This window comes from Vombatus ursinus, unplaced genomic scaffold, assembly GCF_900497805.2.
Source record: "Vombatus ursinus unplaced genomic scaffold, bare-nosed wombat genome assembly UNPS02009062.1, whole genome shotgun sequence".
Taxonomy (NCBI): Eukaryota; Metazoa; Chordata; class Mammalia; order Diprotodontia; family Vombatidae; genus Vombatus; species Vombatus ursinus.
In genome coordinates this window covers 19,877,700-19,898,445 of record NW_020948840.1, presented here as the reverse complement: position 1 = coordinate 19,898,445, position 20,746 = coordinate 19,877,700, and the positions used below count along the sequence as shown (strand labels likewise).

At 43.2% G+C, this 20,746-nt stretch overlaps 1 protein-coding gene and 1 pseudogene across 2 annotated transcripts in view; both read left to right on the top strand.

Moving 5' to 3' along the window:
- The window catches only part of LOC114034645, a 50,315-nt pseudogene extending 43,918 nt beyond the window's left edge, over window positions 1-6,397 (top strand).
- The window catches only part of MAPRE3 (microtubule associated protein RP/EB family member 3), a 78,331-nt gene extending 58,714 nt beyond the window's left edge, over window positions 1-19,617 (top strand). For both annotated transcript variants that reach the window (XM_027850551.1, XM_027850549.1), the window contains 6 exons: window positions 14,711-14,838; window positions 15,295-15,440; window positions 16,239-16,440; window positions 17,962-18,116; window positions 18,324-18,476; window positions 18,645-19,617. In XM_027850551.1, the coding sequence (XP_027706352.1) occupies window positions 14,718-14,838; window positions 15,295-15,440; window positions 16,239-16,440; window positions 17,962-18,116; window positions 18,324-18,476; window positions 18,645-18,713 (846 nt within the window). In that variant the 5' untranslated portion in view covers window positions 14,711-14,717 and the 3' untranslated portion in view covers window positions 18,714-19,617. The remainder of the gene's footprint in view (window positions 1-14,710; window positions 14,839-15,294; window positions 15,441-16,238; window positions 16,441-17,961; window positions 18,117-18,323; window positions 18,477-18,644) is intronic.
- The last annotated feature ends 1,129 nt before the right edge of the window (window positions 19,618-20,746 follow it).

The window sequence follows — 20,746 nt, the reverse complement described above, 5'->3', positions numbered from 1 at the left end:
AAGTATCTGAGGGTAGGATTTGAACTCAACTCTTCTTGACTCCAGGTCCAGCTCTCCATCTACAATAGTACCTAGAAGTATAAGAGCATCAGTGAAGCATTTTAAAAAGACACAAGAGAAAGCGGAAAGAGGTTCAGAGGGGGAAAAAATAAGCACAATTGTTTTGGAAACAATATACGAATTAATGGTGTATTTTAAAGAAAAGAGGAGAAAAATGAACTGGGTGGAAATCTGCAGTTTCATGTACAAAATAATTTTTTCTATTCTTTATATGTGAAAATGCTGGTGTTTGCTGGTGTTGGTCAAATTCAGAATATACAAAAAATGAAGCACATGTTCTGGGTGGCAAAGTAGACAAAGTCACTATAACAAATTTTCACAATAGGGGCTTAGATTCTTATAATCTAGCCACTGCTTACCCATGTTCAGACTCCTTAAGAGTCCACCCAATATGATGGATGTTCTAATAAACCTTGTCTTTGGCTGAAAGCAGCACATCCTGCTCAAGGTAAAGAAACTGGCCTCTGAACTTGGGTAAGCATGCTCTTTTCTGAAAAAAAAAAAAAAAATTTCACAATAGGCAGTAGGGTGGTTCACTCATCCTGATGGCAGGCAGGGAGTGTAGCAGTCAAGATAATTTTCCAAAGTTCAGTTCATGCATTTTCCCAGCCCATTGGAATGGCATTGATTGTGTTGCTGGGAAATGACAGCTACTCTGGAAGATTCATAGTCAGTATAGATAAGCTCCCTCAAGATAGTGGTTCCACACCTAAAAGCAGAAGATAGTGCTGAATGCCTTTATTAACAGGAAAAAAGAGAATGTCAGATTTTATATTGGCATTTAAAATAAAAAAGACATGTTAAAGGAAAGAAAAAAAGTTTATTGAGCTTAAAGTAGAATATAATAGAATATGAAATAAAAGAACACTTGAAATGCTAAATAAATCAAGAATTATTTTTAAAAGACTATAAATAAAAATTATTATTAGCAATTTACATTTTCTTAAACTTCTACAAAAGTCCCACTTGAATGTCTCAGTCATGACATCAAGGTGACCCCTGGCATGGTGTGGATTTGTCTCTACTAGTGCTACTTTGGCTACAACCCATATGTTTTGATGCTGTACCTCTGTTAATGTTGTCTTTGTGTTCATCTATTATCTCTATAATTTTTTTAAAAAAAGCCCAGGCATTTTATTTAGTAAACCATTTTTACTGTAGACCTTTACTTTTTGATCACATAGTTGTTAACTTTTTAGTTTTATTGTGTTATGATCTATGAATTTCTCCCTTTCAAAAGGATTTCATTGAGACCTAAAACATGCTCAATTTTGTGAGTGTTCAAAAAAAATGTATGCTAAAGATTAAACAAGCCACTCACCTCCTTTCAGAGAACTGATGTACTTAAAATGCAAGAGACACATGTTTTTGGACATAGCCAATGTGGAAATTTGTTTTGCTGACTATGCATGCTTATGATGAGGGTTTTATTTTTCACTTTTGTTCATTTAGGGAAGGGAGAAACTGTGGGAGGGATAGATTATCAATGCCTGTGTAAATAAATTTATTTTTAAAAAGAAACAAACCATAGTTTGCCTAAAGGAATGCATATTTCCTATAAAAAATGAGTCTTTAAATAAACTAAGAGTTTACTAGTAAGGCAAAAACTTAAATTATTTTGCAAAATTAACAGTAATTTATGAAAATGAATAGTTCCCAAGTTCCAAAAAATGTATATTCCCTGTTTTTTCCATTGTTATTTATATATACATATGTAATATGTATATAATATATATATAAAATCCTAGTTCTTCAACATTGCTTGTTTGTAACTTTTATTCTTATCTATCTTTTTTAAAATTTTTATCATATTCTGACAGTTGTGTATCTCACACTTAATTTTCTGTTGCTTCTTGAAAGGCTATGGATTTTAATTTAAGATATGCATAGGAAATATGTTGAAAAGGAAGCCAAGATTACAAATAGCCACATGGCTTAATAAAGAACAGATCATGTCAGACCAACATTATTTCCCTTTTTAGCAGAGTTACTAAAGTAATATCATGAAAATGCTATAGATATAATTTACTTAGCTCTTAAGAAAACATATCATACTTGTGGAGAAACTGAAGTGATATGGGCTATATGATAATACAGTTACATGGATCCAGAATGGGTCAAATGACCAGACTCAAGACAGGGTGAAAAAAGGAATAGAGTGCTCCAGAGATCTGGGCTTGGTCCTTAACATCCCTGTTTCTGTATTGAGTCTCCAAGAGAAGCTGGCACCATGCAAGCTGCCTCGTGTCAGTATTCTCTCTATCAACGTAGGGAGTCAGTGCTAAGCAAGTGTAACCCAGGTGTTTGAACATGTTGGGTTTTTTTTCCTTTCTCATGGTTTTTTCCTTTGCTTCTAATCCTTCTTTACAACATGACTAATGTGGAAATATGTTTAATATGATTGTACATGTATGGCCTATATCAGATTGCACACTGTCTTGGGGAGGGCAGAGGGGGAGAAAACTTAAAACTCAAAATCTTATAAAAGTAAATGTTAGGAACAGCTAGGTGGCACAGTGGATAGAGTAGCGGCCTTGGATTCAGGAGGACTTGAGTTAAAATCTGACTTCAGACACTTGACATGTACTAGCTGTGTGACCCTGGGCAAGTCACTTAACCCTGATTGCTTCACCAAAAAGCAAAACAAAAAAAAAAAGTAACTGTTGAAAACCAAAAATAAATAAATATTTTTTTTAAAAAAGAAAGAAAAACACAGCTTCTAGGAGTAAGAAGGCAATCAGGTCCCTCAAATATTCTACTCTAATAAGACCACCTCTGGAGGGTTGTGTTCAGTTCTGGGGGGGTCATAGTTTAGGAATAATATTGATAAGCTGTAGAGCATCCAGAGGTGGGCAACTAGCTAGCTACCTGTAGGATGCTCAAGGGGCCTAAGGCCATGTCATCAGAGGATCATTTGAAAGAACTAGTTGATATTTTGCCAAGAGAAGAAAAACACTAAAGGGGGGGGTAGGTGGTGGGGGTAGTAGACACAATAATTGTTTTCACGTATGTGTAGGGCTGTCATGTGGACAGAAGTTATTAGACTTGTTCTGTTTTTCTCTAAAGGGCAGAAACCATACTAAAGGGTGCATATTACAAAGAGGCAAATTTAAACTTCTCAGGAAAAGCCTTCGAACAATTAGAATGATCTAAAAGTGGAATGGGCTGCCTCAAGAGGCAGTAGTTACCCCATCATTGGAGATCCTTCAGCAGAATCTGGATGATCACTTGTCAGCTATGTTATTGTGAGGATTCCTCTTGGATATGGGCTGCTTGATGGCCACTGAAGTCCTTAAAATTCTAAAATTCTATAATTGTGATAAATATAACTCACAAACATATGTAAGATACTTTATGCTCATTATCAATGGTGCTGTTAAGTAGGATTTATTATGCTTTCAGGCGATCTAACTACTGCATAGCTTTTCAAACTTAATTTCATGGTCATCTCCAGCCAATGTGAATTATTTGTTATCAAATTTCATCCTAGTCTCTCTTGCTTCCAGACTTTATATATGCTGTTCTCTCCATTTGAAACTTCATTCCCATCCCCAAACTCCTCTTAGAGACATCCTTCTATTTTAAGGCCCAGTGCATGTGCCATGTCTTCTAAATCTGTGTCATCTATTCTGATTCCCACTAGCTGGGAATTGCCAAATCCAATCTATAAGATCATCAATTTGTAACTGGGAGAAACCTCATTTTGTGTAACAGGTAGATGACGCCTAGAGAAGTTCAGTGACTTGTTTTGCTACGGTCACATAGGTAATAAATAGCAGATCCAGGATTTGAAGTAATTTAACCCTCTCTTAGTCGCTCAGACCACTCTGACCTCACTTTCTATCCTATGATTTATTTTTGTGCATATCTCACACCATTTATTGTAAATTTCAGAACAAGGATTATACTTTATATCTTCAGTATAGTATACTACTAGTATAGTTTGTATACTAGTATAGTATAGTATAGTATAGTATAGTATAATACTAATATAGTTTGGGCCTTACCAAATGTTTACACTGGATTAGATTAAATTGAATTAAATTTCTATTGGACCTCAGGATATGAGGAAAACAAGAAAGACAGGAGTCATGTCAGTCAAAGAGCTTTGCAGAGAAGGGTAGGAAGGATGAATTTGGATTGAGAGGACAATAGGAGGCCTAGAAATATGAAAAAATGGAGTGAAATGTAGATTGCAATTTGACGTGTTCATTCCCTCAAAAAGTACAGATACAGTATCTGAAGTCTTAACAGAAAGCCATCTCAAGGTCAGGTCAGTTAATAGCTGAAGGAGAGAACTCGCTTGTTGTCTTTCATGCAGGTGTAGCCTGTGCTATATCTCAGCCCCTAGACTCTGCCCAGCCACCTTATAGATCAGAAATGTGACCTCAGTCCCATAAATTGGCTAGGCTATTCTCCATGCCCCAGAGCCAACCAGTGGACCAGGAAGCTGCACCCTTCCCCCCCTGTTGGGAGTGAGTCTGACCCAGATATTCTTCCCAGCTCATCAGCAATTTCTGTTCACTGAAGTATTGTGCTAAAATCCTGTGATGTGTGAGCAAATCTGCTACCACCATGTCCCCCATTCTCTTGTTTACTTGAATCAGAGCACAGTATTTTAATCTCTCCTTCCTTTGGAAGAGTGCTGAGGTTGGAATCTCAAAGTCTTTGCAACTTGTAGCACCCCTGTTTAGGTATGTTCAGAGGCACTGGATAACTTCTCTTTTTCCAGCTCCGTATTTTCCTTCTCATGCCACTTGAAAGTCAACAAACCCATTCTGGGGACAATAAATCCAGCTCTAAGTTTCTGATTGCTTCCTCTTTCCATTAGAATAGCTATTAACAAAAATATACATATAGCAGTTTAAAATTTTCTCATAATTCTTTTGTGAAAATAGTGAGATAGTAGTAGCTCCCATTTTACAGGTGAAGGCACTGGAGATCAGAGAGGTGGCATGACCTGACCGAAGTCACACAGCAAATAAATGCCAGAGCCAATATCTGAATCCAGGCCTTCCTGATTCCATGTTCATTGGTCTTTCTACCATGCTTCCTCATAATTAGAAAGAGGCCTGCACCTGTGTCTCCCACTTTACATTTAATAGCCTAGGTTTTCCCCATTAATCCAGTGGAGAATAACTGAATCACCTGGCATGTGCCTCTGAGTGCCATGATTTATTAAGCCAGTCTCTCCCATTCATTCAACAACATAGGTAGGTACCTAGGTAGCATGGTGCAGATTGAAAGAACTCTGGACACAAGGAAGGTCAAGAAATATGGTTTACAATCTTGGCCCTTCCACTGTGTGTGGGTGGTGAGAGATAGTGAAAAGTCAAGGACAACTCTAGGGTTGTGAACTTGAGAAACTGGAAGGATAGTGGTGCCCTCCACAGGAAGAAGGGAGGGGCCCTTGGTACAAGCCATAACAAGGGGCTATGCAGGCAGCAACACATTTCCTGTCTTTCAGCCCTCTTACATTGGCTTTCTGCCTCCAACTCTGTAACCTTGATGGAACAGGCCATCTTCATCAAGGACTTCCTGGCTGGTGGTGGCATTGGTACTGCTCTCTCCAAGACCAAAGCGTCCCTCAGCAAGAGAGTCAAACTACTATGACAAGTGCAGCATGCAAGCAAAATTGCTGCTGATAACCGTACAAAGGCAAAATAGATTGTATAGTCCCAGGTCCAAAGGTACAATGAGTGTTTTCCTTCTTGCAGGGTAATAGAGCAAATGTCATCAGATATTTTCTCAACCAGACCCTTCACTTTGCCTTTAAGGATAAGTACAAGCAGGTGTTTTGGGAGGAGTGGGCAAGCACACACAGTTTAGTGAGGTATCTTGATGGGTAATCTTGCCTCTGGTGGTGTCACTATTCTCTAATTTGTCTCCTCATTGGAACCTGCTTGGCAGCAGATATTGGGAAATATAGCACCAAGAAAGAATTGCCTTGTGAAAAGCACAAAATCTGATGGAATTCATAGTCTATATCAAGGTTTCAGTGTCTTGGTACAGGGTATTATTATCTACAAAGCAGCCTACTTTGACACAACAAAAGGTATGCTCCTAGATCCTAGGAACACTCATGTTGTGTTCAGTTTCGTGCCAAATAGCAGTAGTGGTCTCTTAGCCCTCAGATATAGTAAGGCAGTGAATGATGATGCAGTCTGGGCACAAAGGAGTTGATATCATGTACACTAGGACAATTGACTGCCGGAGGAAGAGTGCCAAAGATGAGGGTTTCAGAGCTTTCTTCAAGGGTTCCTGATCTAATGTTCTCAGAGGTATAAATGGAGTCTTCATGCTTGTCCTGTATGATGAATTGAAGAAAGTTATATAAGTACTTCCTAACTAAAAATGGAAACTGTGAATATAGATCATGCAGAATACTTAACCATACTTAGCAGTTTAGACCACTGACCTTCAGCAAAGTGTTTTCCAGGCCAGTTCATGTTTGTAGAGGACTCATTTATTGTGATCTATTATTCACACAATGGAACTGATGATTCATTTGGTTGGGGAAAATAGCAGTTATGTTATGTTGTGAGTCCAAGAAGACAGATCAACTTAGACCATCTAGTTTAAATGCTATTTTTGTAGGACCACAAATTTGTATTTAAGTATTTTAAGTTGTCTCTCCCACTTGTACTTAAGCACTATATATACTATTTTGCATAGCTGAATATTTGGCAGTTGTGATAATATGTGTTGGGCATTCTGCTGTAAAACAGTAAATACACAGAACACTCATTAAAAAATGAAGAAAGGGAGGGATTGAGAAAAAGATAATCAGTTCTATTTTGAACATGTTAAATTTGAGATCCATCCAGTTGGAAATACCCAACAGGCAGTTGATTATATGGGACTGGATTTTAGGAAATAGTAGGGCTGTGTATATAGAGGTATGACAGTCATCTCCATAGAGTTTATTGAGCCCATGGGAGCAGATGAATTATTGGATTTATTGGAGCAGGCAGTATGATACGTAAGAAAAATCCCTGCCTTCAAATAGTTTATAATCTTGTCTGAGAGAAAGGCAATTGGAAAACTATTATGGAGTATAACCAAGTGCCAAAATATATGTTAAAGCCAGTGCTAAAGAGCCGAGGGAAGAGATTAATGGGAAAATTTCATGATAGAGGGATTTAACCTTTGGAAGGATGGAAAATTTGACCATCTTCCCATGTCCCTAAAGGTCTGCAATACTAAAATATCTAGAATGCCAAAAGAGACAGTGTAAACAGAGAAAAGAAGAGGACCCAGGACAAAGACTTGGGGGATGCTCCCTGTTTGAGGGGGTGAAGGCATGAATGATGATCCAGCACTTGAGACTGAGGAGTGGCCAGGCAAGGAGGAGGAAAACCAGAGGATGGCAGTGTCACAAAACACCATGGAAAATAGAGTATCCAGAGTGGGGAGGAGGATCACATGCTGCAGAGAGGTCCACAAGTGTGGGGACTGAGAAAAAGCCATCATTGGATTTGGCAATTAAGAGATCATTGGTAACCTTAAAGAGAATAATTTCTTCTGGGTTATAAGAGCAGAAGACAAACCACAAGGGATCAAGAAATACGAGAAAAATGATTTTTTAACAAGTTTGGCTCTAAAAGGAAGAAGAAATATATAGGAAGCTAGCTTTAGGGGACGGTAAGCTCAAATGAGGGTTTTTTTAAGATTTAGGGAGACTTGTGCACGTTTATAGGCAGTGGGGGGGGGAGCTAGTAGATAGGGAGAGATTGAAAATTAGAAAAAGGGAGAAGATGATTTCAGGGGAAGGAGGAAAATGGACGTGACTGCTAGAGAAAACAGAATCAAGGGCACAAGTAGAAGAAACAGTGAGGAGAAAGGCCATCTCTTTTCATCAGAGAATGGAGCAGAGGAGGAGAGATTGGGGGACAATATCAAGAGGTTTTGTAATGTGGCATAAGAGAGAAGAAGCAGCTCACGGCCATGGCATCTATTTTTGCAGTCAAATATGAAGGCCTCCATGCTGAAAGGGAGTGGGGAGGGGAAGTTTGAGGAGAAAAGAAATGTCAAGAACAGCCCTATAGGAAGTTCAGTTGAGAGTCCACTAGCACTGACAGGTTAGGTGGTTTGTCTGTAGTTGGATCTTGTTGCAGAATAATAGATGGATAGATAGATTTAGTAAGGGTTTACTATGTGCCAGACACTGTGCTAAGTACTGAGAATACAAAAAGACAGCCTCTGTCCTCAAAGAGCTTACATTGTAATAGGGAAAGACAATACAAAAGGGAAATGATTTTTGTAAAAAGGGTAAGTGAAAAGAGAAGGCAACCCCACAGGGAGGAAGGGGGGAGGGCAAGGCATTTTAAAAGTCTGGAACAGAGTTGGGTTCTAGTACCTACACTGGGCCAAGGCACTTCCTCAAATGGAGAGTTTGGGGCAGAACCTCACCAATCAAAGGAGGAGGCAGCAGGGGCAAAGGTGTAAAAGTCCTGAGAATCAGGAACAGAGTGGATTGGGAAAAGCAGGAACAGAGTGGATTGGTCTTGGGCACTTCCCACAACGGTGGCAACAAGAGGAGAGAGACATCCTATAGTGAAAAGAGCAGTGGATCTGACTTTGACTACTCTTCTACTTCCTAGCTTTAAGAAAGTCACTAGTCTTTCTGAGCCTTCTTTCATTAACTCTAAATTGGAAATAATATTTGCACTACCTACCTAGGTGGCTAGGTGGACAGAATGCTGGACTTTGGGTCAGGAAGGTTGCTTGATACCCTGCCTCAGACCTGTAATAGCTGTATGACCCAGGGCAAGTCACTCAACCTCTTTCAGACTCAGTTTCTTCATCTGTAAAGTAGGGGATAATAATAGCAGATATCTCACAGGGTGGTTATATGGACCAAATGAGAATATGTGTAAAGCACTTTGCAAACCTAAAAGCACTATATAAATGCTCTTAATCTTATTATCAAATAATTGTTGTGAGGATTATGTAAGATAATGCATATGAATTGTTTTGTAGAGTTATATAGGTGTAAGGTTTTATTTACTCTATTACATCTTTTTTTCTCAGTGTCCCAGCAAAGGCTTAAAACTGCACCCAGTGGAAGAATTGGATAGTTGTGATACTATTTCAGGAGGGGCATTTGATAAGTTTAAAGATAACAGATACAGAACTGGTAAAAGATTCTTTTGTCCTACCAAGGCACCCTGTTTTGTTTTGTTTTGTTTTGTTTTGTTTTGTTTGAAAGAAGGGGGTAGGGAGGTGAGGACAGTAGACAGAGATCAGGACCTGTGAGTTCATTACTATGGGGTCTCCTAGTGCTTAGAAATTCCTTCTCCTGGGGGCAGCTAGGTGGTGCAGTGGATAGAGCACTGGCCCTGAAGTCAGGAGGACCTGAGTTCAAATCCAGCCTCAGACCAAACACTTGACACTTACTAGCTGTGTGACCCTGGGCAAGTCACTTAACCCCAATTGCCTAAAAAGAAAAAAAGAAAAATTCCTTCTCCTGATCCAGCTCAGCATGTTGTCTGTAAGTTATAGACTTAGAGTTGTCAAGGGCACTGTGTCTGTGTCAGAGGCAAGACTGGAGCCTAGGCTTCCTGACTCCAAGGCTGTCCCTCTATCAAATACAAATCCATACTCCCTCACTTTGTAAATACTCTCTTAAAATCCAGTTTTAGCAAGTTTAGTAACTGTTCAACTTATTCCATTCCCAGGGCTTATATCAGTTTCTCACTGGCAGCAGCACTAGGTGATCAGGACTGATCTTGAGTTATCCAGCTAAGTACTAGGAGAAAGCCCCTTGAGAGTTCAGGTCAGTGTTTGGCAGAACACACTTGAGAACTACCCCAGGCCCTCTAGTGACTAAAACCTCAGCATAAGGAGTGTTTAAGGTTGGGGGAGGGAGCAGAGGCTCTCCAGGGTTCTTGGACTGAGCCAATAATCCCCCTACAAGTACTGGGAGAATGAGTAAGGACCCATTTCCCTGAACATGGTGCTTAGCCAGAACCACACTGGAACAGTCATTTAACTCTTCATTTAGCTCCCTTTGCTGGATTTGGAAAACCAGTATGATATTATCAGACTGACCTCATGAGAGGTACATTCCTAGATTATGAGGTCTATGAAGTCAGAAATTATGTTTACCAATTTTTGTATTCAAGAACACCTAACAATACCTCCTACATACTGAACACTTAAGAAATGTTTTATGAATGAATGAATAAACGTAAATGAAAGGATACTGTACTTGTTCCCCTTGCCCCATTTGGCAGAGTAATCCTCTCCTGGTCAGATCACTGCTCAGTTTAGAGAGGGAGATGATTGGCTGTGTCTTCCCAGGGCTTTGTGACCCATTAAAAGGGCTACTCCAGCACTTCTGAACCTCTCCCATCCCTGACCTACACACACTCCCCTAATGCAACCCTGGAATAACCTGGATGTAACCCAAGGGGGTGGGGCAGTGGCTACATAAAATTTCCAAACATTATTTCAACCCAAACTGTGTCTGAGCAGGAAGATAACAGCCCACTGATAATGGGGCATGGTCCCACATCAGAAGCTGGAAACTTTTTGGCAGATTCAACAGATTGAGTGTGTGCTGTACAAGGGTCTCACTTCTCTGAACAAGCAGCAGTGGTTCCAGCCTTCCTACCTGGTAGGACGAGATCTGTAGAGCAAGGCCTGTAGGAAATTCAGAAGGGGGGGAGGAGGAAAGTAGTAGGTCACCTATAGAGGCTGAGCTGCAGAAAAAAACCTGGCAACTGTTCTAAGACAGAGAGGGAGAAAATGGAGACTGACCATAGATTTTCATCATTCAGTTGACCAGCCCAACTCTCCACATGCCTCCATTTCTTCTCCCTGGGCTCAAAACTTTGTGCTACATGATACTACATATGGAGCCCTTGCTTCATACATGAGAGCTTATGGGTTCCAGCTAGGGAACCACTCTCTGAAGCCTAATACTGTTTACCCTAACCTGTTAAGGAATGCTGCCCTCTGACCATTTCAAGACTGAAACATTTAGATATATGACTGACAATCATAGTTGGATAAAGGCAGCCCCTTGGATTAGGGGACTTCAGTCATGCCCTTCATAGATCTATCATAGGAAAGTTGGGAAGTATGGTTATAGACAGAATTTCTGGCAAATTTGAAAAGAATGAGGGACATCTTAACTGTCTTCAAGTAGATTAAGATTTATTCTTTGGAAGATGATGACCAGCTAGTCTCCTTTTCTGCTGAAAAGAGAATAAAGGAAATGGGTTGAACTTGTAGCTGGAGGGCTTTAGATTGGTAAAATAGTAGGACATCCTTGACCATGAGGATTATTAAACAACAGAATAACTGACTTAAAGTTTCTGTGAGATCTTCATAGAGTTTCATGAATCAGGAATTTAAATCTCTAAACTTAGGTGCCATCCTCCTTAGAGCCTAAGGAAAGGGACCAAAACTCTATTAAAATGTCCATTTCTCAAATTCTCTACTTGGGCTGCTGGGCTATTCTCCATTTCTTCCCCCCCTCCATTTGGCTGCCCTAGGCAAGATTTGAACTTCCTTTGTGTTACTGCCCACAGGAAGCTTTGAACATTCACTATAATATCTGTGAGTTGATTTATCACAAAATAAATGTTTGCCGCTGTGGAGCATGGAATTTCCAGGTATTAAAAAAATATGTGCAATTATAAAAAAAAATGTTTTAGTATCCTTCATTGTACCCATACACACAAGTTCCAGTTGGCCTGCCTTACCTACCTTCCTACCTCTTGTCTCAGTCTCTCTCAGAGTTAAACTTTTCCATTACCAGGAGAGATGTTCCATTCAATGGATCACCTTTATAAAGAGGGTCCCAGAACAGGGAGTGACTGGGAAGGTCATATAGAACCTTATAGACCAAATCTTTTCCTCCCTCCTATCCATTCTGTTCCTGTCCTTAGGAACATGGAGCTATAAAGCAGGATTTTATCCTAGACTCCAGTTCGCAAGTATTACCCTTTTGATGTAACAGTGACAATACAGTGGGCATGTGTCATAACTTGTGACAGGCACCATGTGCTGTAAGATGATTATAAAAAAAAATAGGACCCATAAGCAGAGGGACCCTTGGTATCACTGCTGATGAATCAGAGCCAACCTCCATGGAAAATTTAATTCCTCCAAACTCCATAGACTGCTTCCAGAAACTTCACCATTTATCAAAGGTTAGATAGCCACTGCCAATGATCACAGAGGTAGACACAGAGGCAGCTTCCCTGTATGGCACTATCATGACTTAATCTCTCCCACTACAAGTTATTTTTGTCGTAATACAGCTGTGAGGATATCTGTCCAGACTAAGATAGGCTGGGGGAAGAGGGTGGGTGGTACATTCCAGGAAAAAATGGCCCTGGGAAATGCAATCCTGAGTCATCCCTAGGCCAGAAAATCCTCAGATTGATCCTTTAAAAGGAGCTGCCCCAGAGTAAAGGTTTGTTCAGTAATTGCCCTTGAGGCTTAAATTCTAGAACCTAACGTTTTTGGGTCACCTGAGAAACAATTTATCACTGGAGTTTCCAGGATCAAGAATGCCCACCCCCATCCAACACGCTGAACTTCGCCCTCTTCTCAAACCCTCCTCCCTCCAAACTCTTGGAACTGTATCAGAATGAGAACAATCTTATATTACAGGTGTGGCAACAGAAAGAGTCTGTTTTTAAGGAACAGAGCTCCATCTGCTGGTCACAGCACAGTTGTCTTCAGAGCAAAGGTCTCCCAGGAGCCCAGGAAAGAACAAAGGGGGGAAGAAAGACAATTATGGCGCTCCCATTCCTGCCAAGCCAAATCATGAAGGAAAGTTGGACTCTCCATCATTCTCCCAGTGAAAGGCCACTAGAATTCTGGGATGATTTCTTCCAAATCCTAATGTATAAAAAAACCCAAGATATATCCCTAGGCAGAGCAGAGCCGAAGCAGCCCTGGCACTGGCTGATATCCCTAGGGAAAATCACTCCAGTAATACAACAGTGATGGTACTGAGCTCTGGAAGTCATCATTTCTTTCAGCTGTGTTCATTCAGGCATTCCATTCCCTCCAAGACATTATTATTTAGGATCCCATCGGTCTTTAACCCTGAAGTTCCTGGCTTACCTGGGGCTGCTCAAGATATTTCCTAAGAACCTTTCAGTATGTATGGCTGCTCTGAGAACTTTGTTATCAAGAACTTTAGTGTTAGTTAGTAACTTTTGTTTGGTAAAATATCAACAGAGAAGTAAAATGCCCTCAGTTCCCCACCACATCCCCTTGAATGTCCCCAACATATGCCACTGCAATGAATTCTTGATAACCCCATGCAACAGCTAGGGCCTCGTGTGTATATTTAACCATACCACCCCTGGACAGTTGCCTCTAAAAAAGGGCATTTGGAACCTAAATTAATCTGATCCAATCTTACAGAAACCCTAAAAAAGGTTACTCTCAAGCTGGAGGGCCCTTGAAGTTCAGTTTTCTATAGCGGATAATTGGTGATCTATTTCCATCTAAGACCGCTGCTTCTCCTTTGCCCTATACCAAACTCCCCAGATGGCACAGGAGTTGTCAGCCTCTGGATGTTCCAGGAAGCCCCGCCTTATAAACAAGGCTTTCTTGATCCCCTCAATTGCTCATACCTGCTCTCCCTAAATACTTTGTATTTATTTAGTCTGTATGTAGTTATGTAAGTACATGTTGTCTCCCCCAGTAGAATGCAAGCAAGCTCCTTAAGAGCAGGAATTGTTTCTTTTTGTTTGTTTGTTCGTTCGTTTGTGTGATCCTAGCATGTAGTACAACAGCACTTAGTCAATATGATCATTCTTCATTCCTTAGTCCAAGAGTGAGGAACCTGTGGCTTTGAGGCCACATGTGGCCCTAGGTCCTCAAGTGCAGCCCTTTGAAAGAATCTGTTTGGAGGACCTAAAGGACCACATGTGGCCTCAAGGCCACAGATTCCCCACCCCTGCCTTAGTCCCTTCACTAGGCCTGGGACTCGACCAAAGTACCCCAGGTACCATCTTTGCTAGACTAAGTTTCCTGGCCTGACCCAGTGCAAATGTACATAGCAATAGAGCAACCACTAGAACAACCCTGCCTTGAGGGATATAGACCAGAAATATCTCCAGCCCTGTCATTTACCAGATTGCACAAACCTATACACATTTTGTGATATCTCAGCCATTGGTGTACGGGCCATTTACCATAATGGCTTTTGCCATATTGTTATCTCAACCAGTTCTAGGTATTTCAGTATTACAGAGCTCTAGGGACAAGGAAAGATAGTCAAATTTCCCATCCTTCCAAATGTAATCCCATCTCCATGAATCCTTCCCATTGATCTCTCCCCTTTGATCTTTAGCACTGGCTTTGACACTCATTTGGCATCATGTTTTCTTGAGTATGAGGATGCAAACTACTTGAAGGCTGAGGTTTCTCTTATGTATCATATTGCATGTAGCACAGTTCCAGGCACATGGTACACACTCAACAAATCCTTGATGAATAATTTACCCAGCTTGTCTCCCCAGAATATTTTGCAGATGCTGCCTAGGGGCAACACCATCTTTTTCCTTTCCATTTCTCAGGAGACTAATATAACTCTTGCCTTTGGCTGTGGCATAGACAAGATCCAGTGAAATTCTCTAGACACTGACCTGGCCTCCTTTCTGTCTCGTTATAGCTGGGGTATGGCCGTCAATGTGTACTCCACATCTGTGACCAGTGAGAACCTGAGTCGCCATGATATGCTTGCTTGGGTCAATGACTCCCTGCATCTCAACTACACCAAGATAGAACAGCTATGTTCAGGTAAGAGAATGGCAAAACAGGAATCCGAGCTAGGTGTGGAGAGGAAGGAAGGAGCAGGAATCATGAGAGTAAAATAACTTGAGAATTAGAGCAAAGGGGTATGTAGTTATGGTTGAGGCCAAATCAAGCAGCAGAAACCTGAATTAATTTACCAGATTTGTTCATAGAACTTAAATAAGTAAACAAAGTGTTTAATCAAGGAAAGGTAAAGAAGGGGCAGGGAAAGTTGCAGGAGGAAAGGAGAGAATAATGGGTGCAAGGGGAAGATTCGGAAGAGTAGGAAAAACAGGGAGGCAGATGAAAGTGGTATCAATAGTCTATTCTCAGTACTAAATTGGCTCCTAAACCTTGGGCTCAAAAGGGATGGATCTGGGGGATCTAGAGGAGGAAAGAGTTGGGGAAGGACAGGAGCTAGACTGTGGGGACACCCCTCAGGTCACACATGCCTATCCACAGGGGCTGCTTACTGCCAGTTCATGGATATGCTCTTTCCTGGATGTGTGCACTTGAGGAAGGTGAAGTTCCAGGCCAAGCTAGAGCATGAATATATCCACAACTTCAAGGTGCTGCAGGCTGCCTTCAAGAAGATGGGTGTTGACAAAGTAGGTGTCTGTACTCAGGAGACCCTGAGGAGCTGTCTGGCCGTGGGGAAGAAGACATTCCGGCAGCCACCACCACAGCAGGGGCTGATGGAGCCAATTTGGGTCCTTCTGCAGCCTGCTCTGGCCCTCCTTTCTTCCTCCCTCCCTTCCTTCCCACCCCAGCTCCATGGGAAGAGAATCCAGCCTTGGGTGCCATATTGAGAGCCTCAAGCCTGGTTACATACTGTCCTGAGATGCTCAAACTCCCCACCCCACTGCACCCCTGCCCATAGACTTCTTCCTCCTAACTGAGCTCAGCATATCCTTGAAACTCAGGCTGTCTATAGTCTGGTTCCATTTAGCTGTCATTACGTGGTTAGCCCAAGATCGTCATCCTAACACCTTTGTTCCCCTAGTGTGTTGATTTTCCTTCGGCCTGATCCTCTCCACCCATTACTGAGGGGGGCCACATGAGTTTTTATTGGGGAGGATGGGAGGTAGCTCTCTCCAGTCTGTGGAGAAAGGACTTGTCACATGTGTGCGCGAACACACACACACACACACACACTCCTCCCTCATTGTCTCAACCTTGCATCTTCCAGTCCAGCTCAACTGCTGTGATGCTGGAAAGGCAGGCCGTCAGTGGGATGGGGACTGGGGTAGAGGGTTGGGCAGTGGGGAGGGAGAAAGCTAGAAAATGAAAGTGGTGCATGTTGGCCCCAGGGAGGTGGTCCATGATACAAAAGGCATTGCCCCTGAGAGAAAGAGCCCTGGAGTGGGCACTTGGTGAATGCTCTCTGCTTATCTGGTCTGTTTCAGATAATTCCTGTAGAGAAATTAGTGAAAGGAAAATTTCAAGATAATTTTGAATTTATTCAATGGTTTAAGAAATTCTTTGATGCAAACTATGACGGAAAGGATTACAATCCGCTACTGGCACGACAGGGCCAGGACGTGGCGCCACCTCCTAACCCAGGTGATCAGATCTTCAACAAACCCAAGAAACCCATTGGCACTGCAGGTAACGTGCCCCAGCTGGGGGAGGGAACATGGGGGGCCGAGCCTAGAGTGCCTGTGGGGCCGGCCCCATGCCCACCAGCCTGGAGGAGACTGTTATCACGGAGTTCAGATGTCACCTACACTTGTTGTGGGAGAGATCCAACTATAGAGTGGCGATGAAGGGACAGGAAGGGGTGGGTGCTGGAAAATAGCCCTTCACCTGGAAGGTGGCAGGCAGCTCAAGGTAGGAAACCTGAGGCATTTCTTCCTACTGCCTGAGCTTGAACTGTGGACCCAAGAGGGTGGAGGTGACAGCTGGTCCTCTGTCCAAGCCCACTCAGCCAGCTCGGCCAGAGATTTTTGCTCCTTTTTCACTCAATGGCTGATCCAACCAACCAGCTGGCTGTGGGTTCTCTCCCTTTCCCTGTCCGTGAGGGTCCAGGCCCTTGCGTACCTTCTGTTTTCACTCATCCCCAAAGCCCATTGTCCTTAATACTTCATCAGAGCAGCAGTGGAAATGAGAAATTGAATGAGCTACAGTGGTGGAGAAGGAAGAAAAACAGGAGAACTGAGAGGGATGGGAGTGGGAAAAGAGCAGGGACTCCCATCTGATGGAGTCCACATCTGACTCCGTCATAGCAGAGTCATCTCTTCTGCTTGCACTGCCTCCCCAACCTCCCACCCCCTTGCTTTGCACAGCAGCAGCAGTAGCAGCAGCAGCAGCAGCAGCAGCAGCAGCCAAATCCACCTGGGGAGCCGCAATAGAAAGGAAGCCAGCCACAGGCTGGTTGGGGCAGAATAGTGGGGAAAGGCTGTGGGCCCCTCAGTTTGACAAGACCAGTCTGATGGTGGCACACAGTAGAAGGGAACCCAGTTCTTATGCAGACAGAGCAAACACCGTAGGAAAGGGGAGCTGCTCAGTCAGCCCTGGAGAGAGGAGGAGGATGGAGTCAACATAAAGGAGGGACAAGGGAGGGGATGGGCCCAGTTTCTTCTGGTATTCCCATCTCCCTGGGAGAGGGAGAGAAAACCTGGGAGTATCCCTAGCTGGGAAAGCCCAGGGTCTCTCCTGATTAGGACCTGATCAGGTAGGAAGATAGATTTTGAGTTAGGAAAGGCAAGAACTAGGGACAAGACTTTGCTTCCGGAGCTCTACTTCCTGGGTCTGGCTGCTCCTCCCTGAGCTCCAGCTGTTGGTAGGGAAGGACCTGGCTCTTTTCCATCCTCTCTTCTCCCCACTCTCATGCCTCCTCCCTCCCCCCTTCACTCTCAGACCAGCTCTTTTCCCTACCCCACTCATTTTCTTCTCTTATTCCCTAAAATCCCCAACGGGGTTTCCCTGGCTGTCATAAAATCACACATAGCTAAGAGTTTGGGGCTCAGATACCTCTGTCTGGCTCCCCCCAGTCAGGCAGGGGAGGGGGAAAAATGACTGCCTCTTGCATGGGCTGCCTGTACCCTTGCAGCTACTACATGGGGCCATCTTATGCCGAGCTGAGTCACTGGGCACAACTGGCCTGTTCTGATCCTTCTTTCTGGGCAGTTCCCCAGAGGACGTCACCCACAGGCCCCAAAAATATGCAGACTCCTGGCCGGCTGAGCAACGTGGCACCACCCTGCATCCTTCGAAAGAATCCTCCCTCAACACGCAACGGTGGTCATGAGGCTGATGCCCAGATCCTTGAACTCAACCAGCAGGTTAGTATGGATACTGGCGGACATTGTGTATGCTGGCAGGCACAGTGTGTGTCGTATTGCTCAGGGTACCACTGCTCCCAAGGCTCAGTCCTTCACAACATCTGTGATCCTTGGGATGCCAGCCAAGATCATAGTAGAGGAAGAAAGCATGTCCTAAGGAAGGGGGGGAGGCTCCAGATGTGTGAGGGTCATTCTCTCTCTAAACAGCTACTGGACTTGAAACTGACGGTGGATGGGCTAGAGAAAGAACGTGACTTCTACTTTAGCAAACTTCGTGACATTGAGCTCATCTGCCAGGAACACGAAAGTGATAACAGCCCTGTCATCTCTGGCATCATTGGCATCCTCTATGCCACGGAGGTCAGCTGTTTTGCTCTGCCTATACTCAGAGGCCTGCCCTGGGGACTCTATCTTAGACCTCTATAGTAGTTCTTACCTACCCCAGAGACCCAGCCCTTGATACATACTCCTCCCTTGTCTCTTTCACCTCTAGCTGACTATTTTCTTTTCTAAATCCCTCCTGCTTAGGAAGGATTTGCTCCCCCTGAAGATGATGAGATTGAAGAGCATCAACCAGAAGACCAGGATGAGTACTGAGGAGAGCACAGCCTATGCCAGCCCTGGTTGATTGCACGGCTTTCTCCGTGCTTCCCCCCCAACCCAACACATTATATCCCCCCTTCCCTCATAGCCAGTCGGCCAGGTGCTTTGTGTCAGTGCCGCAGCATTGGGGAGCCCCAGAGAGCAGGGGTGGGTGGGGGACAGGTGAGCAGGCACGGGGCCCTGTACATAATATGGCACTGGCCCAAGTGGGCAGGACCCCATGCTCCCTCCTCACCTCTATTTATTTCCGTTGTCTCTTTGCTGTGTTGGTCAACACTTTCTAGGGTGGTACTACCTGCCCATCCACTCCACCTGCCCTGCTCCCTCCCCCAACAGCCTACAGCTGTATATTTGACAGACAAATTCATTGGTATATTTTTACTTACTGGATTTTCCTTGCACTTTACCTGTTCTTTTCCCAGGGCTATAAAGGCCAGGGGCTCCGGGGCATCGAGCCTGGCTTGGCTCCCCTTCTCCATTGCCAGGGGGCCAGGTTAGGGCTCACAGATCCTTATTTATTTTGTCATTTGACTTTCCAGTGGCTGAAGGGCAGGTCCAGGGTGGGGGATGGGGAAGTACAGGATAGGTTTGCAGACTGGCAAGGGCTTGGGGGGCCAGGGAGGAAGGGAGCACCTAAAGGGGTGGAATTATTCCCACCTGACACTGGGCCCACCCTCAATCTTCTGCTCCTGGCACTGTAGCCTGGCACTGCCCCTGTGTCCCTTCCCCCACCCCTAGCCTTCCATTCCTGCAGCTTAGTTCATACCACACGGACTCTGCCTGGATCCTGCTGTATGTCTGCCCTCCCATCGTTCCCTCCCTCTCCCTTGCCCATTCGGGCCACCTAGCCTGCATCTGTGTTCACTTTTATTTAAAATAAACTTGCGTGGTAAAAGTTGGTGCCCTGTCTTCCTCCACTGAGCCATGGGTTTCCTTCACCCCTTGAAGCAACATTGTCACTATTTATCAGCACCCAGAAATGACAGTCTATCCTTGCCTTCCAAATTTTAGCTCTGATGTGGATCTTGACCACCGCTTAACAGAAATGTCTGGGCAAAATGAGGGGATGAGAACATTTGAAAAGAATCAAAATCAAGCCACAAAACAAAAGCAAATGGAAACCTGTAGGAAGACAGTTGTGAAGAAGTACCTCCTCCGACATCACAGTAGCTGCTCTTACTGGGAGGTGTTTGTATGTCTCCCAGATGAAGGGCCCAGATGTGCAGCTGAAACAGATAAAAGGAGGCTGAGAGGAAGATGGCCATGGTTAGGGCTAGGCAAAACTAGGGGATGAGAATATTTGAAAAGAATCAGAATCTAGCCACAAAATAAAAGCAAGAGCAAACTAGACAGCCTGGGCATTATTATTGTTATTATAATCCAACCATTTTGGAGAGCAATCTGGAATTATGCCCAAAGAGTTATAAAACTGTCTATACGTACATACATACATACATACATACATACATACATATATCCTTTGACCCACCAATACCACTATTAGGTCTGGTGCCAAAGGAAAAGAGTTTATATGTTCTAAAATATTTATAGCAGCTCTCTTTGTGTGGTGACAAAGAACTGGAAATTGTGGGGATGACCATCAAATGGGGAATAACTGAACAAGTTAAGGTAGATGATTGTGATGGAATACTACTGTACTATAAGAAATGATGAGCTCAGTGATCTTAGAAAAACATGGATAGTCTTGCATGAAATAATGAAGAGTGAAATGAGCAGAACCAAGAGAACATTGTGGTATACAGTAACAGCAATAATGTGCTAAGAACAACTTTGAGTGATTAAGTCATTTTGAATACTACAGATACTCAAATCAACTACAAAGATGTTATCTGCCTCCAGAGAAAGAACTGAAAATTAGAAGTATGTATAGTATGGTTTTATATATATGCATATATATGTATATATGTGTACACACACATATACACATATATATACGTTTGTGTGTGTGTGTGTGTGTGTGTGTGTGTGTGTGTGTGTGTGTAGTGGTAGCTATCCCTAGGGTGGGG